Genomic DNA, 15,740 nt, shown 5'->3' with positions numbered 1-15,740 from the left:
GTTTGTACACAACGAATTCAGACCTGCAGGTGAGGTATTCACGGATGGCTATAGGTGTTGTACTAAAAGCAGTAACATAGTGTGTACTGTTTTTGGCGAATGTGCAGGCACGACATGAGGTGCACTTGAAGAAGCCTGTTTTGTGTATGAGACTCTTTTTAAGTGGACCCTCTGGCATAGGCCTGTCTAATGCATCACGCATAGAGGGCGCCCTCCTGAATGTTATAGTTGGTGTTTTAGAAAGTAATGGCCCAAGAATGACATCAGTCAAAATTATGGGCCATTCAGTACAGATAATACGTCTAATCTTGCGTTCCTGTGTACTGAAATTAGTTATCAATCTCACATTGCATTCAGATGCAAGAACATTAGGGGCCTTAGGTGCAAGAAGCGTATCACGTCCAATTAAACATGCTTTCTGAAGAGCTTGTTCTAGAATTCTAGCAGAATAGCCTCTATTAAGAAAACGTTTTATGGACTCCCTGAGACAGACATCAAGTGACTCTTTGTCGCTACAAATCCTGCAGATGCGAATAAACTCCCCATAGGGGATGCTTCTGATAGTATGAGCAGGATGGGCGCTCTGAGCATGCAAGATCGCATTGCCTGCTGTAGGCTTGCGATGAAGACAGGTTTCAATTTTGTTATTTTGAATGAACACTCGAACATCAAGAAACTCTGCTGTATCGGTTGTGATGGTAGATGTAAATTTAAGATTCAATTCATTTGTATTTATATCCATCACAAATGCATTAGCTTCCACCACAGTACCTTTCCAAATTATGCAAACATCGTCAATAAAACGCCAGTAGTTGACAATATTGGGTAACCATTGTTGGTGCGTGGTCTTGAGCTCGTGTTCCTCCCACCAGCCCACATGCAGACATGAGTAACTGGGGGAGAAACACGAGCCCATCGCCACACCACGCAACTGCTGGTATATCTGGCCCTGAAAATGGAAAACGTTAGTGGTGAGACAGATTTTTATCATTTCGAGTAACATTCTGTTGTGCTCACGAAAACAAATGTCTCTACTGCTCAGATATTGTTCACAGGCATTGATTCCTTGCTGATGGTGGATTGAGGTATAGAGTGACTCGATATCCATAACCAGGAACAGGTAATTATCACACCAATCAACATTTTTAAGTTTATTTAAAAAGTCTGTGGTGTCCTTCAGATATGATGGGAGACTAGACATGTGAGGTTGCAGAAAGTAATCCACGTATTTGGAGAGGTTTTCGTTCATGCTGCCGATAGCGGCAATGATGGGGCGACCTGGAGTGGGTGTCAATTGTTTATGTACTTTAGGGAGGAAATAAAGTACTGGCGTGACTGGATGTTCGTTGTTCAAGAAATTACATTCATCTTTTGTTAATAGTCCCAATCTTTTCCAAGCCTGAATTTTTTTGCGAGTTGTTGCATGGCTCTGTGTCATCGCAAATTGGGTTGACATGAGGTAACATGAAGAGTCAAGTAGATGCCTCTCAGCCTCGATAATGTAATCTTTAGTTTGCCACAACACTGTATTTCCCCCTTTATCCGCATTTTTAATTATGACATCCTTGTTCTTCTGTAGTTTACTCACAAGTTTGTGGTATTGGTGGTCATTATAATTTTCTTGTCTCCTCTGGTTAGCAGTAAGTCTGTTCAGTATTTTTAATTCTGTAACCACCCTATCGCTGAATACATCAACTGCATTGCGTGGCATGATTGGTAAAAAAGTAGATCTAGGGCGGAAAGGTGTAACAACAGAGCAATGAACATCAGTACTTTGGCTCACAGTGGGAGTTGTCTGAGAGTCATTTTCATAAGCTAAGTCTAACAAATTCTGTAGATCCGCAGTGTCATGTACCTGAAGCGATGATCTTGGTATTACAGAGGTATCCGCAAGTGGGGTTTTATTTCGTTTAGATTCTAATTTGAAATATTTAATTAATTTGATTTTGCGGATGAACTTGTAGACATCAATGCGTGTCTGATTGTATGAGAATCTGTTAGGCGGACAATAAGCTAACCCAAAGGAAAGTAACTGTTGTTCTGATTTTGTCAAAGTGATGTTAGTCAAGTTAGTATATATATATATATCCCGTGAACAATGAATAGGTGGCGCCTCACAAATCAGTGGGGCACAAAGATGATTTCACTCAGCGAACTCATTTCAATCAAGATGTATTCCAGGCAAATGTATGGAATAAATCTTTTAGAAATGAGTAAGCTGAGTGCACTCATTTTTGTGTCCCACTGATTTGTAAGGCATATATATATATATATCCAACAACAAACAGCCCCAAGGAGAGCGCACTTTGTATAGTGGGTGCTGGTGCCGAGAAGAGGCTTATCCTCGCATTAATTCGCAAATGATCACCACTGACCACCACCTGGTGGTGGTCAATGGTGATCAATTGCATGGAATAAATCCTTAAATATCAACCCTGTTGGAGTGCGGTGTTTTCCTTTTCACGAAGGAGCCTATATGAATATATATATATATATATATAATATATATATATATATATATATATCCTCCAATTTGGCTCCGTTTTACAATCCTCTGGCGCTCTCCTCACCGGTGCTAATACTCCAAAGCAGAGCCCTGCTTTAATTTATTCGAACAAATCCCTTTCCCGCGGGAAGGGGAATGAGTCAGCACTCACAGGTTTCAAGTTTCCCAAATTTATTTATTCCGTTGTCAATCTCTCCAAACAGTAACATATATATATATACACACACACACACACACACATCTGGTGTGTTTTAGCCACAGTGTGTTTTGTTTTGTATTGCTGAAACACATCGGATGGATTTGTTGGGGTTCACTACCCCAGCGGGGCTTACCGTGACAAAGGGCTTGGGTTAAGCAGCTCTATTGTGATGGTGATATTATACACGCACACACATACATGCATGCACATATACACAAATGTTAAATTAACCCATACTACCCCTATACACTAGACATTCCTGAAGCCTAAAATGTTTACACCACTCAACGATACCCTTCCCTGAACTCTGAAACCCCCTTATTACCACGTAGAACTATACCTGAACCCTAAAGAAATCCTTACTACCACTCATCACAATCCGTCCCTGAAACCTCAAAACTCCTTATGTCTGGTCCTTGAACTCTAAAAACTCCTTACTACTCCTCAACTATACTCTTCCTTGAACCTTAAAAACCCTTTACTACACTTTAGCACGACCTTTCCCTGAACCCTAAATACCCCCACTACCCGTGAACACTTACCTGAACTCAAAAATGTCCTCACTACCCCTAAACACTACCCATCCCTAAACTCTGAAAATTCCTTACTGAACCTTAGCACAACCCATCCCTAAGCCCTAAAAACTCCTTACTACCCCTAAACACCACAAATTCCTGTACTCTAAAATCTCTTTATTATCCCACAACACTACCCTGAATCCTAACCCCCCTGTACTCACTGACGACTACCTATCCTTGAGTACTAAAGACTCCTTACTACCCCTTAACACTACCTGTCCATGAACCCTAAAATCTCATTAATATAAACCCTATATATAAGGTATTGTACATGTAACACACTGTAACTCACCACATGGCAGATGTAGATACAATGAAAAAAATGCTCTACCGTTGTCATTCATAGTAATGGATGAGTGTCAAAGGAGGATTATCAAGTAAGAGCCACCCCCATCTATGAGAAGCAATCACTGAACAAAGGGAGCAAGATGGACAGAAGTAAAGACCACGACAGAGAGAGGCCTATCCATAGCCGAGGTGATTGTGGCTAGTCACAAAGAAAGATTACCTGCCCCTCCTATGAGCTTCTGCAGAACTGGAGGCCATGTAATAAAGGCTGGCAACAGGTCTGGATACGACCAAAGAGTGTACACTGCAGAGAGAATGACAATTAAAATAAGTGTGTACATTGCACAACATCAATAAGCTCAGTCAAAGTCTAGGTAAATGTTTTTACAGATTTCATGTACTAATCTAAGCTATGCCAGTTCAGTCAGAATAGCCAATGACCCCATGAACACAATAAGGCATTGGAGAAGAAAGTCCTACGATTAGTGCCCATGAATATGTCCAAGAGCTAGCAGTCACAAACGTGCACCAAACTCTACCCCAGCACTACTAGGGGCTCATAGGCGCCAGCTTTCCTACACACCTCATTATTCGCTCTAGTCCACACCACTCTGACTGGGTTGGGGTTAAACTCAATTACCAGATATGAAGGATCCATTTGGCATGTGCATGCTCAAAAGGATCTATCAGCATGAGAATTCATGTGCTCTGATAGGTTAAAGTCTATCCAAGAGTAAATATTGTCACTGGGTTGATGGCACGGAAAAGCCTGCTGTTAGTTTAATGTATCCATATGACTGTCAATTTTTTTTATAGGAGCAAATACTTTATGAGAAAAACAAAATTTGGAAAGCTCAGGAAGGCCACCGTCGAAAGAATTGTAGGTACTTCATATCACACGTTAATTCAGCACATTTCACTGTGATCTTTTTTGAGCCTTTTCAGGGAGAATCAGGCTTATTATCTGACTTTTCAATTAATTAAAGGGGCATTTTCAGTGCCACGAGAGGTTAAGCTAAAAAGGGGCACTCGTTGGAGTAAACCATATTTTGTCTGTCTAGAATATCTTCCTCTGTGGATAATATTTGGCTCCATTGCGCATGGATTCAATTGGTGCCAACAAAGGCTATACATTCCAGCATATGTTACATTATTAAATAAAGGCTAGATACGAGTACAAAGTGTGGTCCTATGCAATAGCACCCTGTGGTAACCCTAGCCTCTAGTTAGAGGCTTTACATAAGTTCATATGCATTACACTGGAGATACCTGTTGGGTAGAGGTGACCGTCCACTTCAAAAAAGACTGGGTTCCGTTGGCGGACATAGATTGTGACTGCTTCCCCCTTGTGTGCATACACCTTCACTACATTCAGCTCCTCTTTATTTGACACAAGCTCGGAAACCGCCTCAGGGTCCAGCCTTGGGAAGGCTGCAGCGACATCTGCCCTCAGCTTTCTCCTGCATGAACAAAGCACATGGCGTTACCAGATGGAGAGCGGTGCTAGGTGTAGTTTGCAGAAAAACTAATTATAGTTACATATGAAGGTCAGCTGCCCAATCCAATTTACCCTTTTCATTGAAATACAGCTGCACGTCTCCTGGCAATGAGCACTAGTATTTGACACTCGCTTGCAGCTATGCTTAAGAAGTACCTACTAAATTAAGACTGACGCATCAAATGCTCAACCACGTTGCAGTAACCACATGTACTAATGGAATCAAATATTTAATGAAACACATAATATCTAGAGTTACATATGACAGGTCAAGACTGATCTATATATGCCTATTGTCGGTTTAGAGAGGCATAGTGGGAAAACAAGGTTGGTTTGGAATGTGGCTGGACCGATCGCAGGTGGCCTAGATTAATTCGACCATTCCTTCAATCATTTTGTTGTTTGCTGGTGCTTATGTCACCATCGCAGAAGGCTGAGTGGGAAGGTCAATGAACATGCAGCAAGACTCAACATATAGCATGCAGAACGTAAACCTTACGACACAAGATGCAAGACTCAACACATCTTTCACTTTAGAAAAATAGAAACCATAGCAGGTGCATAAAACTGCCAGGGAAATTAAAACATGACAAAAAATAAAGCTGTGACAAACTGGCCTCTTATTCCACAAACAATCCCTACAGTTAAGCAAGCTTCAGCGACGGTAAACTTTACTCTTCTTTGTTCGCTAACCCAAAGAGACAAAGCAAGTATCCATGAAAATGCTTTTATTGAGTGCAGATAACAAACCACCATTTATTTATTTATTTATGGGTTTCTATAGCGCTGGAATCGACTCCGACCGGAGTATCTCTGCGCTGTGATACCAGATAGAGTCCAACACTATGCAGATGAGAGAAAGGGTTTAGATTTTATCGGTGAATAGCAGAGTCTTGAGTTGCTTCCTGAATTTTAAATGATCTGTGCAGAGCCTAAGGGTCAGGGGCAGTTTATTCCACAGTGTAGGCCCCGCAACGGATAGGGCTTTCCCTCCATGTCTAGTCTTTTTTACACGGGGTACAGTCAGCAGAAAATTCTCACTGGATCTCAGCGATCTGGAGGGAGTATAGAGGGTAAATTTCTGCTCCAGATATGTAGGGCCATTTCCATTCAGGCATTTGTGAATGATACAACATATCTTGAACTTGGCTCTTTGTCTAATGCTCAACCAGTGTAGTTTCTGCAGCAGAGGTTTTGATGCTGTTCTAGGGGGAGCATTTAGAACAAGGCGTGCTGCCGTGTTCTGGACCACCTGAAGCCTGTCTAGAACTCCTTCATTGGCAGAAAGAAGTAGCCCGTTACAATAGTCAATACGACTCAAAATAAGGGCTTGCACCAATGTTCTTCTGGAGGAGTCCGGTAGCAGTGGAAAAATTCTACGCATCATGCTTATGATGTGGAAGCATGCGCCACACAACAACAAACAACAACAAAGATGTATTACTTAAAACTCTAACAATGCTCATGGCAACTGTTTAATCTGATTAAAAACAAATATAAATACATATATACATACACATATATATACACACATATATACACACACACATATATATATATATATACATATATATATATATACACACACACACACACACACACTCACTCACTCACACACACACATATATATATCTTTTGTATATCGAGCTTTAGTATTTCCGCTTTCTGGTATAATTTCATTAACTTTAATTGTTACCTCATCCAATGTGTGGCTAGTCTGTCTATCATGTCTAGCCACTTACCTGTGTGTCATATTACATGTGACTGTCTAGGGCCTGCTCGTAAGTCACTCTGTTGTGAAAAGAATGTTAAAAAAATGGAAAAAAATGAAAATAAACGTAAAGTAACTTAACTGGCTATGTAAGAGGCTACTTGCACGTAGCGTGTTATGTGATCAAGGCCGCAGGTTGGCGGTCGAAACTCGTTATGTACTTGTGATATAAATCTACATCAATTGGAGTCTGTGCAGTTTATCTTCTTCGGTATCACTTGGGATTATATATATATATATATATATATATATATATATATATATATAAAGAAAAGCCATAAAATTTCAAAGAGATAGAAAGGACTATGTGACTGGTAGAATATACACTTTTGCAAGAAAATATGACCAAGTACGACGTCAACCGTTACCAAAAGTCATGGCCAACACGGGAGCGCCAGGAGAGCAAAGTGAACCAGATCTGAGTACTGATTACGAATCGGAAAATGAGATGAACAACTCTCTAGGTGCAACTGGACCAGTACCAACACCAGCACAGGAGTTGGCTTTTTTACGGTTACAGCGCCTCACCACCTTGAGACCGAGGATACCGTACCAACAATGGAACAAATCAACCTCAAAACAGGATTCTCAACAAAAACAAAAAGCCGCCGCCGAAAAGACAGACGGTGGGGAAAAAGAAAAAGAAACGGCAAAATCAACAGCAACAACGAAAAAACAATACAGAAAGAAAAGTCGACGCTAATGACAGACAACACAAAGAGTACTGACAACACAGTGATTAACCTTTCCAACATGGAATTATCACAAGAAGAATTGGAGATTTTATCTTTAGGTCTAACTTTCTGCGCATATACGAACTTTGACTATGCCCAAACAACAATTGATTTCTTCCAATACATGCGGAAATTGAAACTTCAAAAATATTTTGTGAATACAACTAGCCAAACTGATGCAACACAACTAAGTGTCCAAGACAGCCAAGGCCTCAGTGTGGCCAACATGAATGCATTGAGAGATATGATTGACATAGAGCATGACAACATTAATGATTTGGTATCATCTGGTACAGCGGCAGAAATGGCAGACATAGATATCTACAAAACTGAAAAAACTAATTTTAAACCAAAGTCAGTATTCATGCCAGTCATGCCAAAAGATGGTCTTGATTTATTCACAGATTGTGTGATAAAGGATTTGAAAGATCTGTCCCTACAGACCTCGGGTGAGTTTTTCAGAAAGTATCAGAACAGGAACGTATTATATGAAAAACTAATGGAAAAAATCAAAGCTAGATCGGATATTGTAATCAGGTGGTCAGATAAAGGGGGAAACATTGTACTATGGCCGTTGGAAATGTATAACAACGAAGCAATGTCGCAATTACAAGACCAGGAATGCTATACCAGGATAACCCCCTCGCATATTGTGGGAATACAAGAAAAATACACGAATGAATTATACAAATGGAAGAGCACAGGACTTCTCAGCAAAGATGAGTTTGAATACTTGAAAACTGACTACCCAGTATGCCCACAATTATATCTTATTCCTAAGATACACAAGAACGAAAAAATGCCCCCTGGAAGACCAATAATTGCTGCCATAGGCAGCCTTTTTGAAAAAACTAGCATATTTATCGACCATTTCCTGCAACCATTTGTCAAGAAACTCCCGGCATATATAAAAGACACTAGTGATTTTCTACGTAAAATATATGATGTGAAATGGGAAGATGATTTTGTATTCATGACTCTTGATGTAAAGTCATTATACACTAGCATTAGACACCATGATGGGATACGAGCGGTAAATCACTTTCTAGGACAGAGACCGATCACACTGTACAATCACACGAGAATGTTGTTAGAGATGACAGAGTGGTGTCTAACTAATAATAACTTCATCTTCAATAGACTCCACTATAGACAAATACAAGGATCAGCTATGGGTACCTGTTTCTCCCCCAGCTATGCGAACTTACACATGGGCTGGTGGGAGGAACAGGTACTAACAGTCAAATACCAAACCACATTGACCAAAAATGTAGTCATGTACAAGCGTTACATTGACGACATTTTTTTACTATGGAAAGGCCCCAGAGAAGAAGCAGAATCGTTTGCATTAGAACTAAACGATAATGCGCTTAATTTAAAATTTACCTGCACCACTAACACCACCTCGATACAATTCCTGGATGTAGAACTCTACATTGAACAGGGTAAAATCCAGACACGAACATACCGTAAGCCCACTGCTGGAAACTCAGTGCTTCATGCACAAAGCTTCCATCCGCAAAACCTCAAGGAATCGATCCCCTATGCGGAGTTCCTACGTATGACGAGAAATTGTAGCACTAGAACTGGGCTCGATGAGGCGAAAGAAAGCCTGTTCGCCAGACTGAAACAGAGAGGGTACAGCCAAAAACCTGCAGCAAAGCAGACTTAAAATGCAGCAAAACCAATAGGAAGGATCTCCTGTTCGCTCAGAAACAAGAGCAAACAGGGCAAACACTAAAAAGGGAACCCCCTAGACTCATAACAGGATTCAATGCCTATCACAACCAGGTTAGAAAAATATTGACCAAACATTGGCCACTAGTGAGGAAAGACCCTATTATTGGAGAACTTTGTGGGAGCAGGCCAGCCATAGCATTCAGGAAAGCAAAATCCATGAGGAATCATTTAGTCTGTAATGCACCCTCAATTAAAAAGTCTGGAGATTGGCTTTCCAAATTTAAGGGGTTCAGCAAATGTACCAAATGTAAAGCGTGTAGACACGGTATTAATACTACCAAAGTAGAGGTGCCCTTTAGACAGAAACCGTATAAGATCCGAGACAAATACAACTGCAAAACGGATTACGCAGTATATGTACTAACCTGTATTTGTGGGAAACGGTATGTGGGAAGCACCATTCACCCTGTCCATGTGAGAGTCCTCCAGCACCTTCGCGCAGTCACCAATGATGACCCAGCCTATCCAGTGGCCAGGCACATCAATACGGCCCATGCAGGTGACATAGGAGTACTTTCATACTTTGTCATTGACAATGTCCCCAAAAACATCAGAGGGGGGAATCGTCTACAGAGTTTGAGGAGATTGGAATCCAGGTATATTATTCTACTCAATTCCAAAATACCTAATGGCCTCAACTCTGATGAGGCTCTAAGTGTACACCTGTAGACATCACATCAGGGCCCAGAGGGAATATGTCATGTCCTACCTCTTACGCATTAGAATTCTCTCTCCCTTCCTGTAAAACATCTTTTGTTCAATTTTAATTGTAGTATCACTGTATATAGGAGCACAATCACTACCCCCAGAGCAGTTTCAGCTTGAGTGGCAGGTTTTTTCAGCTATGAGCAACTGTTACACACACACAAAGAAAATGTTTAGGAATATAAATCATAATGTTTATGTAAGCCATTTGTAATTTTGCGTGTTCGATTACTGTGATTAAGGATGTCATCTGTGATAACATTTACAATACTGTATGATGTTATATACACGCATGTACTGTGGGATAAGCAATGCAGAGCGTAGCAACAAAAAATACGCAAAGAACGCCTGTCCACTTGGAGACGACAAGGGTAGCGAAAAGGCGATATGGTGTTGATAATAATGTATATTGGTATAGAAATCGTACGATGAATTTCGATTATCAGACCTAGGCGCATGACATAGCGCTAACATATGTGTACACCACTAATGGAGTCATAAGGAAATAACAGAATGTTTCCCCAGGTTCCCCCAGCAGTCACGTTAACAACTATGCCCAAACCGATACTAGGCGATCAGGCAGTAATGCCGCCTGTGTGCATTTATCACAGTTTACCTCCCTGACACAGCGCGAAGCAGACAGACTACGAATTAACGCAGCGAGCGCTCACTAGCATTTTAGTAGTGTTGCCCACACACCGCCACCGAAAGCACCCTGTCCATACAACAGTGCAAAACAAACTTACCGATAATATGTCAGACGCGCACGCACCGGCATCTAGGGGTTTGTGAAGATAGGAACGCGCGGTAGGCTGACATCAGCACGGGGGCAACACGCGGAGCGGAAGGGAGGAAAATCACTGGGTTGAGGTTGCCGGAAGGTTTCTATAGAAACATGAAAACGTGAAAGGGAGGGTGACGTAACCCAGGAATGTGAAAGTAAAAGTATCTTTTCTATGTCAATCTGAACAATACGTCACCTGATGTAACCATGGGGACCATCCTTAAAAATGTAAAACAAGCTTAAATGTCCCACGAAACAAAAGTGAAACACGCATGAAGTAATGCAATGACAGAGGGGTATAAATGCAACCACAGTCTGTAAAGATGTTGTGAACAAGGCGGGTGCTTACCGCCGAAACGCGTCAAGCAGCCTAATGAGTGAATAAAACTTATTTGGGATCATCAATTTCACGGAGTCAGTGCCTTACTTGCATGCTGAAGTTTGGAGTGATATATATATATATATATATATATCCAATTCCCAAATCACTCCTATCGAGACTACAGACCCGTGTAGGGTGCTCCACTCATGAGCACCAACTGGGAACGATGTCACCTATTCATCTGGGCACAAAAAAGCAACGAAAACCGGCGCAGTTTGAAACATGCAACATGATGGAAAATATGTGTTTAGCAAAGTCAAGTAACCGCTGCAATTATCGGGGTTACTATCGAACCCAAAAAGTACATGAACCTCAATTCCTGATAAGACACGCCCTGTTGGGCGGTACTTTCAACCTTTTAAAACGATATGCTAGGCAGCTGTTCTTTTCCTTGCAGCCAGCCATTGAAAAAGGAAGATTGCCTCCAGAAATGCGTTTGGCAGTTGGCAGAAGAGATTTTGCTGTGGCAAGTGTGCTGTGTCTCACTGCTGCACAGTGAATAAATAAGGTGAAATCTTGACGTCGTGTGTGGCGCTTCAATTGTAGGAGCAACCTTGTTTGGAGATATATATATATATATATATATATCAAAGCTCCTTGGGGAAAGTCCAACGGCGGGAAGCACTCACAAACAGACGAGCTTCTCCCCATCAGCTTTATTAGGTAAATAAATGGATTGTGTGATTCCCGAAGGCTATGTGTATGAATAACGAACTGTCCATCTGAGAAACGATAATGCCAAACCCAGGGAACCACAAATCCCATCAAGCACCTTATTGACTGTTAAGCCCATGAGGAAGTGATTAAACGAAACGCGTTGGCGAAAAGTCAAATGCTGTTAATTATCTCTGCATTTGATATATATAGATATATATATATATATATATATATATCTCCAATTCCCAAGTCACTCCTATCGAGACTACAGACCCGTGGAGGGTGGTGCACGCACCGGGTGAGCACCCGGTCAACCAAATCCTAAACCTGTTTTCACTTTGCGATAACAATGCACCCTCAGGTTCCAATGAAGTAAGTAAATCAGGAAGTTTATTGTGCTTCCAAACAACGCATTTTGGCAATAAAGCCTTGTTCACACAATGGAAGGAAAAAACCAAGTCACCATTAAGTACACATACACCTCAACGTAATACATTGCCATAGACAAAGGACTTTGCACAATAGGGCCTCTCCCAGACTCAGGATAATTGGTGACCATTTTGGAACTGGTTTCCATGTATTCATACATTACTACCTCATGTGTTGCCCGCCTCATGGTAAAGTTAGCACACTCCTGTAAATAACATTAATGCGTAAATGTGGTTATATTACAAAAAAGTGACATATTCATGAATAACTAGACACATATTAGCCAATGCATTCGGGTCGGTAAAAGTAGTAGTGACATCAGTACCGGCTGCCTCATGGATTGCATGTATGGCTTACATTTGTACTGTTGTCCTGTGATGTAATGTCTGTGCCTAGTCTACGCAAGTGCACTGAGTTTATCTATGTGATGTAATAGGTGATGTGACGTGTAAAATCATACAGTGAATAGAAAAGTGATACATGATCTTAATACCTCCAAGTTCAAGTCCAAGAGTGGAATATCCTATGCAAATACAGAGAAGTATTCCTAAAGGACAAATTTTACATTTACCGTCAATATTTCATGATTTCAAGTCTTTAGTAACAAATACATCTTGTTTTTAAACTAGGTAGTACATGTTGATATGAGCCTAGTTTTTGAGGCTGTTCCTGTGATCTATTAAATCTCGCAGGTACTATATTTGTGGTGTGGAATGATCTGATGTCAGACTAATAATCGTGGAAGAGATAGTTAGCATTGATGTGATCTTGAAGATGAAAATAGACTACTTTTTCAATGTTATTAGCAACGAATGGCAGGTGAATGATGGGCTGGTAGTGGGCAAGGTCATCAGGGTCAAGTGTAGGTTTCTTTAGGAATGGGAGGATCTGGCCTCTCTAGAAAGCTTGCATAAGGAAAGAAGCCTTTCCATAACCAAAACCTCAGAAACGTGCACTGCCTAAAGAACAGCCACCACAGCACACCACCAACTGATCAACTCCACAAAGAAGAAATCCGTCCAAGACAGAATCCTCACCAACGCTCATTAACTCTAAAGAACTCTTCTCTATCATCAAGGAATTTGCCAAACCCTGCAGCTTAACAACAGACGTCCCAGTCTCCCAAGATCTCAGCAAAAGACTCAGCACCTTTTTTCACCTCAAGATTAAGATGATCTATGACAACTTCAATAACAAAGACTTCCGCACCGCTTCAGCTCCCCTGCCCCCAGTGACCCCACACAACCGATCCTGCTCACTTGGACCCCACTCACGACAGAAGACACCTTTAAAACCATGAAGAGCATCCACTCCAGAGTACTCTCAGACCCTGCCCACCGAACATCTTCCACAGAGCTGCCACGGCCATTGCTCCCGAACTACGCCAGATGATCAACTGCTCCCCGGAAACCGCCACATTCCCAGACGACTGGGAACACACCGAAGTCAACCCCCTCCTGAAGAAACCTTCCGCAGACATGACGGACCTCAAAAACGTCAAGCCCATCTCCCTGCTTCCATTCGCAGCCAAGGTCATCAATATGGCCATCAACACCTAGCTAGCAAACGTCATCGAATCTAACAACCTCCTGAACATCTCCCAATCTGAATTCCGCAGCAACCACAGCACCGGGACCGCCCTACTCGCTGCCAACGACATCCGCTCCCTCCTCGAACAGGGTCAAACGACAGCTCTCATCCTCAGGGCTCGACAAATCTAAAAAATCTTACTTGACCTGCAGGTCGAGTGAGTACACTTTTCTACTCGACCTAACAGCAATGCACTCGACCCACAAACTGATCGCATATGATTTTTTTTCAAAACATTTGCAGCGCCAACAACCAAAAAAAACGTTGTCCAACCAAATTAACAGCAAATTTTAATAATTTAGCACCCAGTTACCTTCCTATGTGTGTATCAAAGTGCTGTGGTGAACGTTTCTGCCAACATACATGGCAAAAAAAACCCATAAACTTTAACATGTCATCTGCTACTCATAAGTTGCTTTGTGCAAGCTCACTGCTCTCAGTTAAGTCACGGTTATAGAAATTTCCCAGCCCTCACAACAAAACTCACTCAGACTGCCCTCAGAATTTACTTGCACAAATAATACTGCATTTGCTCCTCAGGTGCACTTGTGCCATTTTAACAGTTTGCTCTCTCATATGGGACGACTTTCATTTTGGCACTGGACTAAGGACAAACCAGTTGTTCCTAATTCCAAAGACAGGATCAAGGTGGACTTACATCACAGCAATGCACCAACAAGACTAACAAAAGAAAAGGAAGCAAGGACCAAGGTCAACTTACCCACCACAAACACATGGGATCACCAGCGGGCCAGCTGCAACACTGCTAAGCGAGGCAGGCACGAACATAACAGTTAAAAAGTCTCCGGTCAGGCACAGCGTCACATAATGGAAAATCCTGCTCCCTAATAACCAGCACGCAGCAAAAATGAAAGCTACCAGATCTCTCTGATCTGGACACAACCTTAATCATTCCCAAAACGTACTCCTGGCATTCAGAAACAGGCACTGACAAACCAATATACTCTAGTTTTAATGTGACGTTGATAGAGGAATAAGCAGCGCAGGGAAGGCAGGCGCTGAAAAACCATTTAAACAGGCATGCGAGAAGAGCTAATAAGGCCAACATTAAGTGTGTGCGTGGTACACTGTGCATGATCAGCTCTGCAAGACCACGCACAAGCTGATGCCTAATCACAGTAAAATTCTACGCAAATGAGGACAGCCTAATACTTTACACTGCATTTTAACACATCAAAAAGAGAATTTAAAAAACGTATTATGGGTACAAATTAAAAGAGCAATAACAGCGAATCCTGGAGCGAACGGATATCATGCCTGTGTCACCCAACCCAGCACCGTCGAAAACACCATAGCCAACTATACGTGCAGGCACTTTCTTAGTCAAAGTGTGGAAGGAGGCAGTGTTCATCTGTCAAGAAGCTATGACGCCACAAAACTAATCAAAGAGCTTTGCATTTTTGAAGATCACAGGATATTGTAAGTTATAAATTATGTCATATTTCAGAAGCTTAAAGAAAATAAAACGTCGAAAATAGCATGCAAATTGCTGCACTCTAGATGAAGTTCACATGGAACCCTTAAGGTTGTAGGCTGGCAGTGGACATGAAGAAAGAGAAGCCAAGATAAACACAATCGGACTAGGCAACAGGCACAGAAAGCACTGTTATGCACTTTCCTAGAGGAGGCCTCTAGGTGGAGGAACGGACCTCACAATAAACCGACAATCTGTGCCGTGTTGAATAATACCTGGATGGGTAGAACAGCATTAGTACTCGAGAGTAAGGTGTTGACTGAGCCCTGAACTTGAGTTATGTGAGAGGCTAGCAGCAATAAATGAACATAATAACCCACTGAGAGCAACCGGCATCTGGGTTGTCCAATATTATACTGAAACAATAAGGCAGGTCCGAGTATA

At 41.7% G+C, this 15,740-nt stretch overlaps 1 protein-coding gene across 1 annotated transcript in view; it reads right to left on the bottom strand.

The window, feature by feature from the left end:
- EIF2D (eukaryotic translation initiation factor 2D) overlaps positions 1–15,740 on the bottom strand; it is a 163,010-nt gene that overhangs the window by 126,969 nt on the left and 20,301 nt on the right. Inside the window, exons 2-3 of the mRNA XM_086923411.1 lie at positions 4,841–5,031; positions 3,792–3,875 (exon numbers count right to left, since the gene is read on the bottom strand). Coding sequence (XP_086779537.1) covers positions 3,792–3,875; positions 4,841–5,031 — 275 coding nt within the window. The remainder of the gene's footprint in view (positions 1–3,791; positions 3,876–4,840; positions 5,032–15,740) is intronic.

The sequence above is a fragment of the Lissotriton vulgaris genome, chromosome 5 (genome assembly GCF_964263255.1).
Source record: "Lissotriton vulgaris chromosome 5, aLisVul1.2, whole genome shotgun sequence".
In the NCBI taxonomy this organism is placed as follows: domain Eukaryota; kingdom Metazoa; phylum Chordata; class Amphibia; order Caudata; family Salamandridae; genus Lissotriton; species Lissotriton vulgaris.
The sequence above is the reverse complement of the archived record's forward strand: the minus strand, read 5'-3'. Positions and strand labels throughout refer to the sequence as shown.